Source organism: Delphinus delphis, chromosome 19, assembly GCF_949987515.2.
Source record: "Delphinus delphis chromosome 19, mDelDel1.2, whole genome shotgun sequence".
NCBI lineage: Eukaryota > Metazoa > Chordata > Mammalia > Artiodactyla > Delphinidae > Delphinus > Delphinus delphis.
In genome coordinates, this window is record NC_082701.1 from 49,845,853 (window position 1) to 49,865,196 (window position 19,344).

The 19,344-nt window shown below is 45.6% G+C and overlaps 1 protein-coding gene across 1 annotated transcript; it reads left to right on the plus strand.

Moving 5' to 3' along the window:
- The first annotated feature begins 2,587 nt into the window (after nt 1-2,587).
- On the plus strand, nt 2,588-18,574 carry SCIMP (SLP adaptor and CSK interacting membrane protein). Its single transcript, XM_059997403.1, has 5 exons — nt 2,588-2,711; nt 11,926-12,049; nt 14,045-14,108; nt 16,477-16,550; nt 18,361-18,574. Exons 2-5 carry the CDS (start codon nt 11,932-11,934, stop codon nt 18,534-18,536), a joined length of 432 nt encoding a protein of 143 aa, XP_059853386.1. The 5' UTR covers nt 2,588-2,711; nt 11,926-11,931; the 3' UTR covers nt 18,537-18,574.
- Nucleotides 18,575-19,344: the final 770 nt, after the last annotated feature.

The window sequence follows — 19,344 nt, forward strand, 5'->3', positions numbered from 1 at the left end:
AACTCAGTCATTCCCTCACTCCCCACATCACCAAAACAAAACTGTGTACCAACGCATTGGCAGATGCAGCAGACTTTACTAAAGATTGGAGGGGGGCCATAGGGGACGTTTCTAATGCAGCAATGCAAACCACTGCAAACTGACATAATCCAGCCCTGTTCTTAAAATGCCATTGACCCGGGCTTCCCTGGTGGCGCAGTGGTTGAGAGTCCGCCTGCCGATGCAGGGGACACGGGTTCGTGCCCCGGTCCGGGAAGATCCCACATGCCGCGGAGCGGCTGGGCCCGTGAGCCATGGCCGCTGACCCTGCACGTCCGGAGCCTGTGCTCCGCAACGGGAGAGGCTGCAACAGTGAGAGGCCCGCGTACTGCAAAAAAAAAAAAAAAAAAAAAATGCCATTGGCCCTTTGGCCACTCCATTCCTGATCATCTTCCACCAGATGCTTCTCCCACTTTCCAACCATCCAACTGGCTCCCCTTCCTCTCCTCCTCCCATTTTCCCCCAGAACTCCAGACCCCCACCTGCCCCAGTACCCAGAGGAATTCAACAGTCTCCATCCAGTTCCTACCAGCAAACTTCATTCCCTGCCCAGCCAGCTAAGTGCTTGAAAGGCAGCTCATTCTATTTTTTATTTTTTGATGATGTATAATTATCAATAAAGTGCCTAGGTCTTAAATGTACCGTTCGGTACATCTGACAATTGCATAACAAGATGTAAACATTTCCATCCCCTTGTGCCCTTTCCAACCAGATCCTTTCTGCCCCCATTGAAACCACTATTCTGATTTCTATCACAGTAGTTTAGTCTGTTCTTGAACTTCATACACAGAGACTCATACAGGTTGTACTCTTTCAAATGTGGCTTCTTTCACTTACTGTGATGTTGTCAGGATTCATCTATGCTGCTGTGTGTATCAGGAATTCATTTTTTTAAATTTCTGGGTAGCATTTCATTGTATGACTATACCAGCTTATTTATCCATTCTGCTGTGGAATTCCATTCTGTTTTTACACAGTGTTACAATGTTTGAGCTGACACCAGTAAGTATAGTAATGCCCAGATGGTAACCCTAAGAATTTGAGCGTGAGCAGGAGGGTTGAGTGGGAGATTTTCAACTGGGGGGAAAAATTAGAAAGGGGGGGAAGCTGAAATTAATTTTAATAATACATTTTGCTTAACCCACTATATCCAAAATATTATCATTTCAACATGTAATTGAGATAAGCATTTATTAATGAGATTTTAAAAATAATTTTATTTATTTTTTGATACAGCAGGTTCTTTATCAGTAAGATCTTTTATGTTCTTCTTTCTGTACCAAATATTTGAAATCCAGTGTGTATTTCTTTTATTTATTTATTTATTTTTATTATTATTTTTTTAATTTTTCTAAATTTAAAAAAAAAATTTTTATTTTATTTTTTTTATTGTTTTTTACCAGTGTGTATTTCACACTTATAGCACATCCCGGCCTCGACTAGCCATCTAGCCAGTGCTCAGTGGAATAGCCTCACAGGGCCAGTGGCTGCTGTCTTGGACAGTGCAGGCCTCGGGCAGAGGGATTTGTGTCCAAGTCCACGAAGCCCTTAATGGCAGGGAGTGAGGAGCTGGATTCATATTCAGGTCTCCCCATCTTCCTGCTAAGCTGTTTACAAGTCTGCCTCTTCCCACAGAGACTTCTTCCATCTCCAACTTTCTGAAATTCTAATTCACCCCCAACACATGCATTCTACCCACACCTTTTGGGACTCATGGCTATTTCAGATCATTTCTTTTTCATGAGAAAAACTCGAGTTTTTTAATACACAGGGCATGACCATTTTGAAATAAATTGAGGGGTTTACACTCAGGACTTTTTCTCATGAAATGGGCTAGTATAGGTGAGAAAATGTTAGTTGGAGTGCATTGCGTGTCCTAAAGACATTTTGCGAAACATGTTTTTGTTTTTTGGGGTTTTTTTTCTTTTTGGCTGTGTTGGGTCTTCGTTGCTGTGCGCAGGCTTTCTCTAGTTGTGGCGAGTGGGGGCTACTCTTCGTGGCAGTGCTCAGGCTTCTCATTGCGGTGGCTTCTCTTGTTGCGGAGAACAGGCCCTAGGCACACGGGCTTCAGTAGCTATGGCATGCAGCCTCAGTAGTTGTGGCATGCAGGCTCAGTAGTTGTGGCACGTGGGCTCAGTAGTTGTGGTGCACGGGATTAGTTGCTCACAGCATGTGGGATCTTCCTGGTCAGGGATTGAACTCATGTGCCCTGCATTGGCAGGCGGATTCTTAACCACTGCGCCACCAGGGAAGCCCTTAAATGCGTTTTATTTATGTGAATATATGTGTAGCTGTCACGCTGTAAATTCTACATCTTAGAGGAAACTGGTTAAAGGAAAAAAAAAAAAAAGCAGATTCCTGAATAAACCCAAAGTCTCCAGAATTCCCTGTGATGGACAGTGAATGTGATTTCTGTCACTGAGTCCCCGGAAATGCCTTTTGGGGAAGTGAGAGTCAGAGCAGGGGGGATGGTTTGCTTTTAGCCTGCTCTCCTACCCTGACACTACCCAGAATCGAGTGCCTTAGGCTACTGGAGTACAAGCAGAGACAAGAAAGAAGCTGCCACTCCACCCTGCAACGTCTGCCTGGCCTCTGCTTCCCAGCCAGCTGCTTGACGCCCACGGCCAAAGGCAGGAGGAGAGCAGGGAGCCTGCCCAAGGTCGCGTGTCCAGGTGAGGTGCTTTAGAATCAGGATGCCCAGTACTTGAATTTCAGACCCTGGATCCAAACCGCCTACTGCTCTGCATCATTAGAGGGGAAGTCTGCCAACGGTGGAGGAAAGAGGGGAAGAGGCCAGGGCATCAGTCATTCAGTCGTATAGAAGAGAGGCTGAACTCCTTTTCTCAGAGACGTATGGTGCGCCTACCGTGCTCCAGGTGATGTTCTAGGCACTAGAAAGAGTGGAAAAGGAAGCAGCCAGGCCCTTGCTCTCCTGGAGCTCACAGGCCAGTGTGGGAGACAGACAATGAACATCAAATAAGCCAACAGACAGCTGTTACAGTAAGAGTAGGCAGGCTCAGATGGAGGAAAAATGCATTTAGCATACTGATCATAACATATTGCGGGGAGGCAGGGATGTCTGCCCCTCCCCCAACCCGGCACCCCGCCTGTTGACTCTTCCTAATTCAGAGAGAATGGGAGCTTTCGGTATGACCTCTCAGCTTCCTGCCCCCAACCCAGTCTGGTTCCCCTGAGCAGCACAGCCCTCTCTCCACCCTTGTTCCCTTTTAAAAGTGGATTCTTCCATCTGGGCCCCTGAAGGTAGCTCCTGCTCTCTCTTCTATCCCTGTATCTCATTTTGTCCTCTTTCCTGACACCTTCACAGTATATAAACACGCTGACTCTGCATTTTAAACAAACAAGCTCACTTTCCTCCCTTCTTGAAATTCAGGCTTCCCTTTCCTTCTGGGCTTTCATCAGGCTGACCAGAGCTCCCTTTAAGCTGTTATCAGAGGAGGGAATGAGATGCAGAATCTGTCCTGAGGACAGGATGATTGAAGAGAAAGCGGGGGAGAGAGTGCAGGACACTAGCTCTGGAGCGGGGAGCATCTGTGAAGCAGGGAGGGGCCCGACAAGCAGGGAGGACTATGGCCAGACAACAGGGTCTTCCTGGGTCTTGTTAGTCCGGCAGGAACTTCATTCCTATGTCATATTCGGTTATGACTATCCTCTAAGGACTCTGGATAGGATTCTAGGATGCCCCTGCTCCTGCCAGCGCCCTGGGGAAATCCTGAGGCTCCACTGAAGTCATTCATACCCTAGTAAAAATCAGTTCCTCTTCCTCAGTGTCTGGCACACCCAGGCAAATGGGAAGTGGGGAGAGGAGGTAGTGTGGAACTTTGCTCTGAAGAGAGTGATTTAATGATGGAATTCCATCATCACTGTGACAAGCAAACAGGAGAGGTCTTTGGGTTCAAGGAGGTTTTTTTTTTTAATTTATTTATTTTATTTTTGGCTGCATTGGGTCTTCATTTCTACCTGCGGGCTCTCCTCTGGTTGCGGCGAGCGGGGGCTACTCTTTGTTGTGGTGCATGGGCTTCTCATTGCGGTGGCTTCTCTTCTTGTGGAGCACGGGCTCTAGGCGCGTGGGCTTCAGTAGTTGTGGCATGCAGCCTCAGTAGTTGTGGCTCGCGGGCTGTAGAGCTCAGGCTCAGTAGTTGTGGCGCAGGGGCTTAGTTGCTCCGTGGCATGTGGGATCTTCCCAGACCAGGGATCGAACCCATGTCCCCTGCAGATTCTTAACCACTGCACCAACAGGGAAGCCCAAGGAGTCTTTTTCAGTGCTTTCATTCTACTCGACTGCTGTTGCTACTGCCTATGAATGTTGCAGGGAACAAGCCTCCAGCTTCCTCACCTGCCCCAGCTGGGGGCTTTGCAGGCTGGCTGGATGCTGTGTTCCTCCCCGAGGTCTGAGAACCAGTTGGAGTGTTTGCTAACAATGCTGATTCCCGAGTCCCACAACAGACCTACAAATCAGAACTGGGAGTAGATAGAGTAGGGACATAGGACTCTGGTACCTGCATTTTAATACATTTCCCAAAGGTCTGGCTTGGTGGTCACAATTTAGGGCCCTGGGTTTGGCTTCTGATTTTTCCACTTGCTAGATCTGCAACCTTATGCAAGTTAATTGAGCTCTTCTAAGTTTCTATTCTCTTATCTGTAAAATGGGATTATAATTATGACCTGCCTTATAGAGTGGTTGAACTCATGGTAAAGTAGCACATAATGTACGTTACTTTTCTAAAATGCATTTTCATATTGAGGTTCTTATGATCTGGAACAAGTCACAGCTAAAAGCTGAGGTCTTGCCAATATTGGAATTTCTTGACCGAGGGTTCTGCTTTCAGTTCCGTTATGGTAAAATGGGAGTGATAAGAACACCCCCCAACACCAGGTTATAATAAGGATTAAATGATAACATGTATGTCACTGGTTCTCAACATTGGCCTCCCATTAGAATCATCTGGAGAACTTGACTAAAACAAACAAACAAAATCCCAATGGCCAGGCCGCAGGTTGGGAACTTCCGATATTCCTCAAGTTCTTGCCCCAGCTTTGGGGCCACACTGGATCCTACCCTCTTCTGGTCTATACTGTACCATGGGCCCCCACTCTGGCTCACAGGGCCCTGTCTTATCTCTGAGTCCAAGTCCACCCTTGAGAACCTTCATATGACCTCAGACTTTTTTTTGGGGGGGTGGTGTGGCCAGAGCTGGTCCAGCCCTGAACCATAGGTCAGCAGGTCCCAGGCCATGGGAGGGTGAGGACCTGAGTCACAGTACAGGTGAGGTGTCCTGGCTGCCGGGAGGAGGTCAGGGAGCTTCAGGGCCTGACCTCAGTCTTGTCAACTGGGGGAGCATCTGGTGGACACCATAAATGGAAGAAGGAAGAGTAAGAGAACCATGGGAGCTGCTTTTAGTTATTAGCGATCGAGGGCCTTGGTGTGTCAGACCCCAGGGCAAGAGCTTGAGGAATATCTGAAGTTCCCAACCTGTGGCCTGGCCACTGGGGTTTTGTTTGTTTGTTTTAGTAAAGTTCTCCAGATGATTCTAATGGGAGGCCAATGTTGAGAACCAGTGATAACTTAAGGATTAAGTTATCACTTAATCCTTATTATAACCTGGTACTGCGGGTGTTCTTATTACCCCCATTTTACAGATAAAAAGAGAGAATTCAGAGAGATTAAGCAATTTGCTAATTGGCAAATTGCTAAAAGGCAACAGAGCTAGTTGCTAAAAGGCAACACAGCTAGTCTAAGACTAGATTTAACTAGTCTAGTTAACTAGACTAGTCTAAGTCTAGATTGACTAATCTAAGATTGTAGCTCAGCTCTGTCTGATGCCAAAGTTTGTGCTCTTTTTACTCTGCCAGGCTGACACCAAGCTGATAAATGTTTCTTTTCATAAGAGACCCCTGTCTGTCCCCAGCCTTGTGGCAGGTCTCCACTGCTTCTTCACTGGGTCAGCAACAACGGGCGCTCTGTGGTGGACTTCTGGTCAAAGATGGCAGAATTATCACTGACCTTTTTTCCTTCTGGAGACATCAGTAGAAGCAAAAAAAATGAAATTTTAAAATGTATAAACCCATGGAACAACTTTAACTAGAATCTTATTGCCGTATGAGGATGAAGTGGTTCATGTGGTGTCCCACTCACCCCAAGATGTCCACATCCCAATTCCTGCAACCTGTGAATATGTCAGATTACATAGCAAAAGGGAACTAAGGTTGTAGGTGCAATTGAGGTTGCTAATCAGCTGACCTGGAGATGGGGTGATGAGCCTGGGTTATCCAGGTGAGCCTAATGTAATCACAAGAGTTCTTGTAAATGGGAGAAGGAGGCAAGGGGAGGTCACATGTGGCCAGGGGAGAACTGTTAGAGAGACGCAATATTGCTGACTTTGAATATGGAGGAAGGGGCCATAAGCCAAGGAACACAAGTGGCCTCCAGGAGCTGAAAAGAGCAAGGAAACGGCTTCTCTAGTGGAGCCTCCAGGAGGGACCCAACCCTGCCCATAGTTTGGTTTTAGCCCAGTGGCCTCATGCTGGCCTTCTGTCCTCCAGAGCTGTAAGATAATACTTTTGTGTTGTTTTAAGCCACTGCATCTGTGGTAATTTGTTGGAGCAGCCATAGCAAACAAATACACTTTGTTTCTAATGACCACTGCTGCCTGGGCTGCTGCCTCCCCCAGTGACATTTCAGTCCAATTCCAAAACTTTTAAGTTACTTTTGATTACTAAGCAGACTCATTTCAGTTTTAAAAATTTAGTCATGCTCATTTAAAATCTTCCGTCTTGGGACTTCCCGATGGTCCAGCGGTTAAGACTCCACACTCCCAATGCAGGGGGCCCAGGTTCGATCCCTGGTCAGGGAACTAGATCCCACATGCTGCAGCTAAGTGCCCACGTGCCATAACTAGGACCCGGTGCAGCCAAATAAATAAAAACGAAAACTTCCCTCTTATCCTTGACTCAAATCTCCCCCCTTTGCCCAAGGAGGGGAGTAGAGAGAGGAGTGAGGGCTGTCTCAGCTCCTTAGCTTCCCCGCATCTACTTCCCTGGTATGAGATTGAGGAGGAAAGACAGGGACAGACAGTTTTCCCCAGGAAGTCTCCCCTCACTGGACCATTGCTGCCGATCAAGTTTGTGGTGTTGGGTGGAGACTCAACCACTGGCCCTTGAGAGGTCCCTTGTGGTCCCTTGAGAGACTCAGCTGCATCTTTGGGCTGGCTGCCAGCATCCTCTCATGCAAACACCTCTTTGCCCCATGCTTCAGTAGCGCTCAGGAGGCCTGCACCCCACAACCTTATCTACTCCAGGCCTGGCAACACAGGTGGGATTCAGCTTCCATACCTTTACAGGACCTGAACTTGACCATGCAGCTGTGACACACTCCCCACTGGCTGTACTCCCTGCCATCTCTCCCCAGAGCTCTTGTCCCCTCTCTGGGGACACCCTGGCTATTAAACTAGCCTGGTAGTCCAGAGAACATCTAACTGGGAACGGGATGTGGTTCTCGTGGGCCCCCTCTCTCAGCTGCATTCTTCCAAGAAGACAAGCTCTTCTTGGTTCTGTTGAAAAGGCCTCTGTCAGCAGTCCATGGGGAAGAGTGCTATTTCTCTGATCGTAGATTGTGGGGAACTTGGGTGTTTCATTCTCAGCTGTGGGCCCTGATCATTCATTCTAGGGAATCCCTTGGGCCCTCACCCCACCATATCACTACCACATCAGTGCTCCTTTCAAAGTAAGGTATCTTGACCCCCATTTGGCCTTTCCTTGATGATTTGGAGGCATCATGACTAACATCAACAGAGGAAGGCCCTGTGACACAGAGAGAAAGCATTCCGCCCTCCCTCCTACCTGGGGCAGGTCATTTCACCTCTGTCTCAGGCCCCTGTCTAGAAAAGCCTATGGTGGTGAGGATGAAATGAGGTGAGCAACGAGAAAGCTCTTGCAGAATGCTTGGCGCACCGAACACTTGCGAAACACCTGATGGCAATTCAAATCCATTCGATTTGTAAGCAGAAAACTGCAGAATGCTTACCATTCTGCATAGTTCTGAAAAGTGACCCATTGTTTCACTTTCTGACACCATCCTACTTCCTCTTTCTTCCCCAAGAATCTGATGAGAATAACATTTCTTTGAACTTGAAATATGAACAATGGGAAGCTACGCTATATGGTTAACTGGCCCTTTTTTCAATGTTATCAAAGTAAATGCAAAAGTTAAAAAAATCAAGGAATTCAGAGGGTTTATAGTGAAAAGTCACAGCTGCCTGGTCTCCCGCTTCCCTCCTCCCGTCCAGTCATACTCTTCAGATGCACAGCTTTTAACTCTATGTCTGGTTTCTATAGCTCTAAAGAGTATGTTTATGTTTCTTGTTGGAGAAATCCTTCAAGAGTAAAAGAAAAAGATGAAGAGATAGAAAATATGAGGGAGTAAAAGAAAAAGATGAAGAGATAGAAAATATGAGGGGAAAATTAGACAAAGAACGAGGAGACATTTAAATAAGAGAAAAGAGAATGAGTGTCCATCAACAGATGAATGGATAAAGATGATGTGATATATATACACAATGGAATATTACTCAGCCATAAAAAGGAATGAAATATCACCATTTGCAGCAACATGAATGGACCTAGAGATTATCATACTGAGTGAAGGAAGTCATACAGAGAAAGACAAATATTATATGATATCACTTATATGCAGAATCTAAAAAAAAATACAAATGAACTTATTTACAAAACAGAAACAAACTCACAGACATAGAAAACAAACTTATGGCTACCAAAGGGGAAGGAGGAGAGGGATAAATTAGAAGTATGGGATTAACAGATGCATACTACTATATATAAAGTATATATAAAGTATATATAAAGTATATATATACTATATATAAACAACAAGGATTTACTGTATAGCACAGGGACCTATATTCAACATCTTCTAATAGCCTATAATGGAAAAGAATATGAAAAAGAATGTATGTATATATATATATATATATAACTGAATCACTTTGCTGTATACCTGAAACTAACACAGTATTGTAAATCAACTATAGTTCAATAAAAATAAATAAATAAGATAAGGAGAAAACGGAGGGAAGAAATTTCTGTCCATCTCTCTATCTATCCATCCATCCATCCATCCATCCATCATTCCATGTATCTATGTATCTTTTTTTTTTGTGGTACGCGGGCCTCTCACTGCTGTGGCCTCTCCCGTTGCAGAGCACAGGCTCCGGACGCGCAGGCCCAGCAGCCATGCCTCACGGGCCCAGCCGCTCCACGGCACGTGGGATCTTCCCGGACCGGGGCACGAACCTGTGTCCCCTGCATTGGCAGGCGGACTCTCACCCACTGCGCCACCAGGGAAGCCCTCTATGTATCTATTTATCTAACTGGTTCCCTAGAGCTAAAGAAGGTGAGATTCCAATTTAGGTTTGAAGAACAAAGAGGCTGCCTTCTGATATGTGGCATCTTCTTAAGTCCAGTGCCGTTTAACCACACTGGGCTCTGCACAATCAAATTTCACAGGCCCGTGCTGAGAGCCAAGGTTCCATTCTCCATGGTCTTCCTTTTTCCCTTTGGTCTTCTTCCTCTCTTCCTTTCTTTTGTGCACCCTGAGAAGGTGATCTACAAGAAAACATCTGCTGAGTGCATGCTTTGTGGGGTAGATGACACTTCACTCCCTTAAGAGTGAATCCCCAGCACGTCTACCAACATCAATAAATGACAAAAACATAATGTTGAACAAAAAAGTAAGCTGCTGAATCATGTTTATAGAAGAGTACTAGTTACATGTGATTGGTGTGCCACATATAACTTTCTGAATAGCCAAAGAACATTATATTGATCAAACCAAACCTTCACAAAAGAAATGATGTTTGCAACTAAAAATCCAAATCGTTATATAGCAACTTAATAAATGAAAACACTATGCCAGGAATACAAACACATGTTTAAATAGTAAGCCAAGTCATCAGGTCTTTGTAGTAATAATGGCTCTAGCAGCAGCCTAATGTGGCCCCTGTTCCTTGGCCCCCTGCCTGGATCCCCACTGATGTTAATAATAGCTCAAAAGCATGAATCAGAAACGGCAGTACATGAACATGCATGGGTGAGTTTCCATTGGCTAAATGGTGACACAGGAAGGTGATTCTCATTTAACCAGGACACGTCTGGATATCTCCCAGGCCTCAAGAATCTTTTTTTTTTTTTTTGTCTGTGTTGGGTCTTCGTTGCTATGCGCGGGCTTCCTCTAGTTGCGGCGAGTGGGGGGCTGCTCTTTGTTGCGGTGCGCGGGCTTCTCATTGCAGTGGCTTCTCCTGTTGCGGAGCACGGGCTCTAGGTGCCTGGGCTTCAGCAGTTGTGGCTCGTGGGCTCAGTAGTTGTGGCTCGCGGTCTCTAGAGCGCAGGCTCAGTAGTTGTGGCACACGAGCTTAGTTGTTCCGCGGCACGTGGGATCTTCCCGGACCAGGGCTCGAACCCATGTCCCCTGCATTGGCAGGAGGATTCTTAACCACTGCACCACCAGGGAAGCCCCAAGAATCATTTTTATTTTAACATCCACATGCACTAGCAAAGTGTCCATTCCACAGATGAGCAGAGCCCAGCCCCGCCCCCAGCTCTCCCTGAATTCCTGGAGGTCCCTCCTAGGAGTCTATCCTGCAGCCTGCTCCCCACCGTCACTCGGAGCCTGGCAGCTGCTGTTCTACTTGCCCGTGTGTCACCCCTGGCTTGAAAAACCACTGCACACATGTCATTTCTCCCCAGGTTCTGTTCATACAAGCTTCTGTTGTCCAATTTTATTGAAGATTTGATGGGAAAAGACAATTACAGCACAGCATTTTACAGGCAACAATTGAAGACTGAATATTAGATGTAACTTTCCTACAAACGCATGGGTCATTTTCCACCAAGGGGACTTTCTACTGATGCTCCAACTTTCTGCTCTCTTCTTTTTTTTTCCCTAGCTTTATTGAGATGTAATTGACACATAACATTGCATAACTTAAAGGTGTACTACCTGTTGATTTGATACACTTACATGCTGTATAATGATTACCCCCATAGTGTTAGCTAACACCTCCAATTGACACATAACATTGCATAACTTGAAGGCGTACTACCTGTTGATTTGATACACTTACATATTGTATAATGATTACCCCCATAGTGTTATAGCCAACACCTCCATCACATCACACAGTTACTCTTTCTTTCTTGTGGGGAGAACATTTAAGACCTACTCTCTTCGTGACCTCTCCCTCTGCTCTGACCCTCTTCCCAGTCTCTCCTCCTCTCTAGTCAGTCAGGCTTTAGCCCCCAAGTTCCTGTTACTAATTCAGTTTGCTTTGCATCTTTACCTTCTCCCTCTGACCGTACCTCACTCAAAGAGACCCATCAAGGTTATTTTTCTAACCCCCACCTCAAAAAACAAAAAAGCTCTCAAAATCCTATCTCCCCTGTTATGAATTAAGTCTATGTTGCCCCTTCAATATAAAAACAACTGCAGAGAGTTATTGCTTTAAATGGCATTTCCCTTCCTGCTGCATGTTTAACAGTATAAGAAAGAACAGTGAATATGTCTACAGTTTCTAGAGTAACTAATAAGTACATGTCTTACCTCTAATCTTTGTAAATTCCCTGCAAGGTAGTAGACAATATCACTCCCATATTTCAGATGAGGACCCTGAAGCTTGGAGAAGGTTAAGTCACTTGCCTGAGGTCTCCCAGCTGCTAATCATCAGGGTTTGACTGTGAACCAGTGCCTGCCTGGCCCCTAAGCAGATGCAGCTGCACAACATGGTAGATAACTTCCCCCACCACCCCAGGAAGCCTTTCACTCATGCCTCATTCCTCTCTCTCCATTCTTCTCAGGATCCCATGGCAATGGATTGGTGGAGGGACAATTTCTGGATCATCTTGGCTGTGGCCATCATCGTTGTCTGCGTGGGCCTGAGCATCTTCCTGTTCTGTGTCTGTAGGTGTCTGTTTAGACAAGGTAATGACCATCTCATTTGGGCAGGTGGAGGTAGGGGAGGGGAGAGGTGGTTATCAGCGTATTAGGGCTTCTTCAGGGCAAAAGATTAGTTCTGGGCCTGCATAGGCTGAACTCTGGATTTAGCATCATGCATTCTGGGTTTGAGTCCTAGCCCTGCCACTAATTTGTGTCTCTGGGCCTCAGTTTCCCCCTCTGCATAGTGAAGGGAGGGAGGTTACCTAATCTCCAAGAACTCTTCCAGCTCCATCGGTTTGGGTGAAAGCAGAATCTGTTTCAGGGCACACTGTGCACTAATGCTATCTCTCTTCGGTGTGGCTGCCAATCACAGCATCCTACCTCTGGGACTTGAAAGGGAGTACAAGTCCATGGAATGTCAAAAACTGTCTTGATTCCAACCACGTCAAGTTGTATACATGTTGCATACATGAACTACGTACAGCTTTTTGTATGGCAATCATTCCCCAATAAAGGGGTCTAAAAAAATGTCTTGAGGCATGAAAAATGGACTCATTCCATGATCAACACGTTTGACCACTATGATTGCCTACTCTAAGACCATACTCTGAATTTTCTGGTATTACATCTGCCTCGGATAGAGGTTCTTAGCATTCTTGGACATAAATAAGCAGCTTATTGGAGGATAAATGTAACTTTAGATGATCTACAAGTGGGTTTCTACTTTACCATTCATCTCCAGAAACATGAAACCCTTGATTCAATGGTGTGTTTTCTTGAGATCCTATCCCTTTACATAATGACCTAGGCCTGGAGTATACCTGGGGATGGTAAATACACTGAGAGGTACAGCCATCTTGCCCTGGGGCAACCTGGGCAGGCACCCCTCCATGATCAAGGCACTGCCCTCCCGTTGCATCTGGGCACAGCCTCAGAATCCTGCGGAACCAGTGCTGAAAGGTCAGGGCTGTTCAAGAAGTGAAAACTTTTTGTCATTCTTCTCAATCTCTTTTTAGAGATAAGAAAATTAAGGTTCAGAGACAGGCAGAACCTTGGTTGAGGTCTCCTAGGAATTGGTAGCAGAGTTGGAACCAGAACGCAGGTTCACTGGGCTGCCTGTTCAATGTCCTTTCCCCTCCACCCCTTGATGGTAATCAGTCTTTTTTAATACAAAAAGTGTATTCTAGCCCCTATTGTTCTCTATACATTTTTTAAACATTTCATTTTTAGATATGGACAAAAATATGATCCTGAACAAAATCTTTACCTATTCTCTTTTAACTTGACCCACTCCTATTAACAAGCAGGTTATAATTAATAATAACTTACATGTCCAGCATATCACAGTTTACAAACTGCTTTTCCCATTCTTTATCTCATTTCCTCCCAACCATACTTTTGGCTATTCACTCGACCAGTATTTCTGAGTGCCAGCTATGCGCTAGGTAGATATAGTACTAGGCAATGAGGAAACAGGCACAGCCCACAATGGATAGTACCTAGACTCTGTGGTCAGACGGCCTGGGTAAAATTCTGGCTCTAGGACTTCCCTGGTGGTCCAGTGGTTAAGAATCCACCTGCCATTTGCAGGGGACACAGGTTTGATCCCTGTTCCGGGAAGATCCCACATGCTGTGGGCAACTAAGCCCGCGAGCCACAACTACTGAGCCCGCATGCTGCAACTACTGAAGCCTGCGCGCCTAGAGCCTGCGCTCCGCCAAAAGAGAAGCCACCACGAAGAGAAGCCCACGCACTACAACAAAGAGTAGCTCCCCCTTGTCGCAACTAGAGAAAGCCCGCATGCAGCAACGAAGACCCAGCGCAGCCAAAATAAAATAAAATAAAACAAAATGTAACTACATCTATAAAAAAAAATTCTGGCTCTATCACTTATGAGCTCTGTGTCCCTAAGTCTGTTTCCTCTGGATGGTTCTTCTCCCACATGTCCTGAACCTGCCGGGTCTCTGATCTCTTCTAAACTCTAAAAACCACAACTTTTGATAATTCTTCCTAAATGAATATGCTTATTTGTTTCCTTAGGCAAGAAACTCGAAATTGCCAAGCCCTTGAAACAAAAGCAGAGAGATGAAGAAACGATGTATGAGTAAGTGGGGGGGAACACTTCTGCTTTTTAGTTTCAAGAACCACCTGTTCACTTCCATTCTTGCGCCCGCGCTAAGAATGTGTGCCTTAAATTCCAGGGAAATATCGTGTCTGCCAACTCTCCCCACTGTAAGGGGAGAGACCTCAGGGCTTTGGGGGTGCAGGGCACCACCTGGCTCTCTCTGCTCTCCAAGTCCTCCCAAGTCTCGTCTAGTTTGATAGAGGTCACAGGTCCGGCGCTGTGTTCTGGCTAATTCAGTCTCCTGAGGCCAAACTGATACAGAAAGACCCAGGGCCCCTGGCAAACACAGCAGGCATTCACCATCAGTCACATTGTTAGCATAAACTATCTGGCTAGCCCAAGGCCCCTTAATACAAAGACACTCTTATCAGGCAGGATATTCCAAGGGTGTAGAGATTATCTCCCAGAAGCTGGTCAAGGGCCAGTCCTTTCTTTAAAACATAGGCATAGGGAATTCGATGGCGGTCCAGTGGTTGGGACTCTGCGCTTTCACTGCCGAGGGCCTGGATTCAATCTCTGGTCAGGGAACTAAGATCCTGCAAGCCACATGGTGTGGCCAAAAAAAATTTTAAGTAAAAATTAAAATAAATAAATAATGTTTCTTAAAAATACAAATAAATTAAAAAACAAAAATATAAAGTCATTCTAAAGTGACTTTCGTTGGGGCTCAAGGGATTCAGCAAATAACAGATCTCTTCCCCTCCAATTCTGATCCCCTTGAGGAGTCAGACAAATGTATCCTGCAGTTAGGTAACCAAAGTATTGCCTTTATTGAGGATAAAACTGACATTGCAGAATGTGGCTCTTCTCCATGGCCAAGATTGCTTCCTAATTCAAAACCAGGCAAACTTTCCTGCATGGTACATAGGCAGCCCTGGACAGCCTCAGGTCTCCCCTACAGGGCAGGGCCCTTTCTCTGAATGGCAAAGACTCAAGCAGAATATATACTTTAGGCAGTCAGGCCGGCTCTAGAGGAGAAAGTGGGAGAAGCTAGATTTTTCCCCAAGTCAGGTAAATGTCCCTCCTCTCCCAGGAAGAGCCACAGAGGGGCTGAGTGAGGTCACTGATGGAGTGAGGTCACTGATGGCACTCTAGCCACATGTCCCCTTCTCCACTCACCCCAGCAACGCTTCTGCATTCCAGGGGACTTAAGCACATACAGGAGGCCAAAACTCAGCTCAGAAGAATCTAGTACCAGTTTGGAAATCAGAGTACACAGAGGGGATGGGGGGGTCTGGGTAAGGAAACTTTCTTGGAATCTATCTTTTTATTAAAACTTCTTACTGAAGTATAATATAAACAGAAAAGTACACATGGTAAGGGTACAACTCAGTGAATTTCCACAAACTGAACAGAGCCGGTAGGTGACACCCAGATCAAGAAACAAAATTACCAGCTCCTCAGCCCCATATATTCCCTTTCAGCCATTAAACCCCAAGGATAACCACTACCTGAAATAGTATAGCCTCGTTTTTCCTTGTTTTTTATGCTTCATATACATGGAATTAGACAGTATGTGTTATTGGTGTTTAGCTTCTTCTGCTCAGCCTTTTTTTGTGAGATTCATTGTGTGTAGTCGCAGATTGTTCCTTTTTTTTTTTTTTTTTTTTTTTGTGGTACGCAGGCCTCTCACTGCTGTGGCCTCTCCCGTCGCGGAGCACAGGCTCCGGACGCGCAGGCTCAGCGGCCATGGCTCACGGGCCCAGCCGTGCCACTGCATGTGGGATCTTCCCGGACCGGGGCACGAACCCGTGTCCCCTGCATCGGCAGGCGGACTCTCAACCACTGCGCCACCAGGGAAGCCCTAGATTGTTCATTCTTATTGCCATAGAGTATTCCACTGTGGGAGTGAACCATGATGAATTTATCCATTCTACTGCTGATGGGCATTTGGGTAGCGTGCAGTTTGGGGCTGTTATGAATAACGCTGCGATGAACATTCTATAACGTATCTTTTGGTGATCAGCAGGATATATACCCAGTATTGCTGTCACATGGTATGTGTACATTTAACGTTAGGAGTACATTTTTTTTTCAAATCAAAATATACCTGGTGCTTACCTCCCCCTTCTAATCCAGCTCAGATGAACACAGGAAGATGAGCTCTAAGTTATAGTACTTCAACTCCCTTCCCTCAAATCCAGCTGGTCCCTGGGCTAAAGGAAATGGTTTCTTTAGAGTGCCAGTTACAAATGGGATACAAGACCTAGAAAGGGAAGGAAATGCTTCCAGTTTTCAGGGACCAAGATTTGAATGTTCAACTCTATCCACTTTCCTTGACGTTTTCTTTTAAATCAGTAGGCGTGATCAAAACCAAACACTGACTCCTCTTCTTCCTCTCTTCCAGGAATGTTACCAATCAATTCTCAGTTCAATTACCCCCTCTGCCACCCAGGGGTGTGCTTTCTCCAGAAGTTGCCTGTGAGTGTATTTTGCTGATAACAGTCTCATTCAGGGTAGAATAATAAATTTATCTTGATGTTTAGTCAGCTTGGGCTGCCCATAAAACAATAACATGGACAATGTGGCTTAAACAACAGTAATTTTCTCACAGTTCTGGAGGCTAGAAGTCCAAGATCAAGGTGCCAGCCAATCTGGTTTCTGGTGAGGACTCTTCCAGGCTTGCAGATGGCTGCCTTCTCCCTGTGTCCTCACATGGAGGGGAGAGAGCTCTCTGGTGTCTCTTCTTATAAGGACACTAATACTATTGGATCAGGGCCACACCCTTATGACCTTATTTAACCTTAATTACTTCCTTAGAGGCCCCATCTCTAAATACAACCACACTGGTGGTTAGAGCTTCACCATATGAATTTTGTGGGGACACACACATTCAGTCTATAACACTGGAATTTGCAGATGGCAGCAACCTGTTTGAAAGAGATGAACTAAGTTTTAAGGGGGCAGAATAAGTACCAATGCTTCCAGTATTCAATGTGTGAGTTCATATTCAAATTCCAGCCTGCAGCATGGGTATAAAGGAACACTGGGCCTCTCAGATGTCCTATCAGAAAAACTCTGCCTGGTTCCCTTGACTGGAGTGTTCTTCCTTAAGCTGTGTACAGAGCTGGCTTTACCACACCTTTCAGGTGTCAGTTCAAATGTCACCACCTCAGAGAGGCCATTCCTGACCACCCTATATAAAGAAATCCTGCTAATTCTCCTTATGAGGCTTATGGCAATAATCCTAAATGGGCTTATTTAGTTATCCTTCATTTGTTCATTATCTATCTCCTCCATTATAATATAAACTCTAGGAAATAGGTGCCTTTCTTGTCTTGTTCACCACTGTTTACCCACCACTAAGAACAGTGCCTGGAGCTTAGTAGATAATGGATGAAAATGTTTTAACTGAATGGATAAATAATAATATTAGCTAACATTTATTGATCAGGCACTGTGTGTCAGCTCCCATGCTGGCACTTTATAGGTACTATCTCATTTAATCCTCTCAACACCTCTATGAGGCAGGTACATTATTATGTCCCTCTGACAGAAGAGGACACTGAGACACAGAGAAGTTAAGTGACCTACTCATGGCCACACAGCTAGTGACTGCTGGACCCTGAAGATGAACTTGGATCTAACTGCAGAACTTTGTGTGAAATGAAATGGTGCTTGTTTTTCACGTTCTCTTAGGAAAAGATGAGATTGCGGTGAGGCAGTTCCAGGCCCCACCAAAGGTGGAGCTGAGCTGTTTCACTATCTTTTTCCTACCATTTTAGTCCATTTGCTATGTACCCATCCTCCACTAATTCCACCTTTTGAAAACACCACTGCCCACCTCCTTCTTAGCAGAGGGATTGTGGACATGAGCAATTATAGATAGTTATGGAAAGCAGTGTAAGTCACTGTGAGGGATGTGCCCAAAAGGAAATACGGTTTGTATCACTTCTTTATGAGAATTAGTATCTATAAACACAACACTACTCATTTGGCTACTAGCTCTGGTCAGCTTCTTGTCTAAACTTGTTTCATGGTTCCTACTGCAGTGCAGTCAGGCAAAGAGACACAAAGAGTCAAGATGTCTGACCAATATTTGCCACTTACTCACTTGGGTGAGCCTGAGACTGTGTCATGTCTGGGCTTTAGTTTTCTCTGTAAAATGGGGATCTGGTCCACCAAGAAGTGGGAGGATTACCGAAACCCATGAAAATCATGCAGAGCCACTTGGTCAAAAATATATAAACACACAATAGCTTTGCATTTAATACCTTTTTGTGTATTCTAGCCCCACAGGAAACCCCAAGTCGGCCACCAGCTGCATACGCATCAGTACCTAAAGTTAGAAATAAGAAGACAATGGCCGTCCCAAGCTATATTGAGCCTGAAGATGACTATGATGATGTTGATAACCCTGCACATATGGAAAACCATCATCTTGAAACAACCGCTTCTTCTTTTTGACAAGCAGAAGAGGGTTCGTTCACACAGCTTATTTTAAACCGTCAAGAATGGTCGAACTTCAGTAGGTATCCGGGTCCGAAAGCCAGTGGTAATGGTACGAGCTCTGTAAGATAAGCACTTCCTGAATCGTAGATGAAGAAGCATCAGTGATCAGATAATCGCAGCCAGAGGAAAGACGCCCATGCTCAGCTCTGAGGAGTCAGTCCTTGAGCTTCTGCTGAGTGAGGTTCCAGGCGGGGGACCACTGGGTTCCGCCGTCCCCACCCGTGAGGAGACACTCAATTCCTGGCACTCTTCCCCTGTTTGTGTGGTTCTAAGTGATCTTAAAACTTGGTGTTTGATTGTACAGAGCCTCCCAGGCTCCTATCCCCAGCACAGCCCTCACCAAGCACATGTCTTGCCCCCCCACGCCCCATCTCCCACACTGAGCAGCTACGGGTGGTAGTTACAGCTAAGCGCTCTTGCGCGCAAGCCACCCGTCACGCCTTGTGTGTCCTTCAAGGGGGGGAGTGTTTTTGTTCTTGTGGACCCTCACCACCTACACAATCCCAAACTCCAGGGCCTCTCTATGATGTCAGCCAAACTGACCACAGAGACCCAAGTTCCCAGCCAGGGTTTTTCCACTGCTTGCCAGCTGCACCATAACAATCAACAAAGAACAGAAGTCACCTTCCAGACCACAGGACAGAAGTTACCCATAGAGGTGTTCATTTTGTATATTGGGGGAGCTACAGGGAAAGTAGGTTTCCCCAGGAAAAATCATGGGGAACAGGAAAGAAAGGGGTGATTACGTGGCAGATTCAAGATG

What these genes read in the sequence shown, in the direction of transcription:
- SCIMP (XM_059997403.1), top strand. Translation starts at nt 11,932, where the DNA reads ATGGCAATGGATTGGTGGAGGGACAATTTCTGGATCATCTTGGCTGTG. An exon ending in GATGAAGAAACGATGTATGA is followed by an intron (nt 14,109 to 16,476) that starts GTAAGTGGGGGG and finishes CCTCTCTTCCAG; the next exon opens with GAATGTTACCAATCAATTCT. An exon ending in GCTTTCTCCAGAAGTTGCCT is followed by an intron (nt 16,551 to 18,360) that starts GTGAGTGTATTT and finishes TGTGTATTCTAG; the next exon opens with CCCCACAGGAAACCCCAAGT.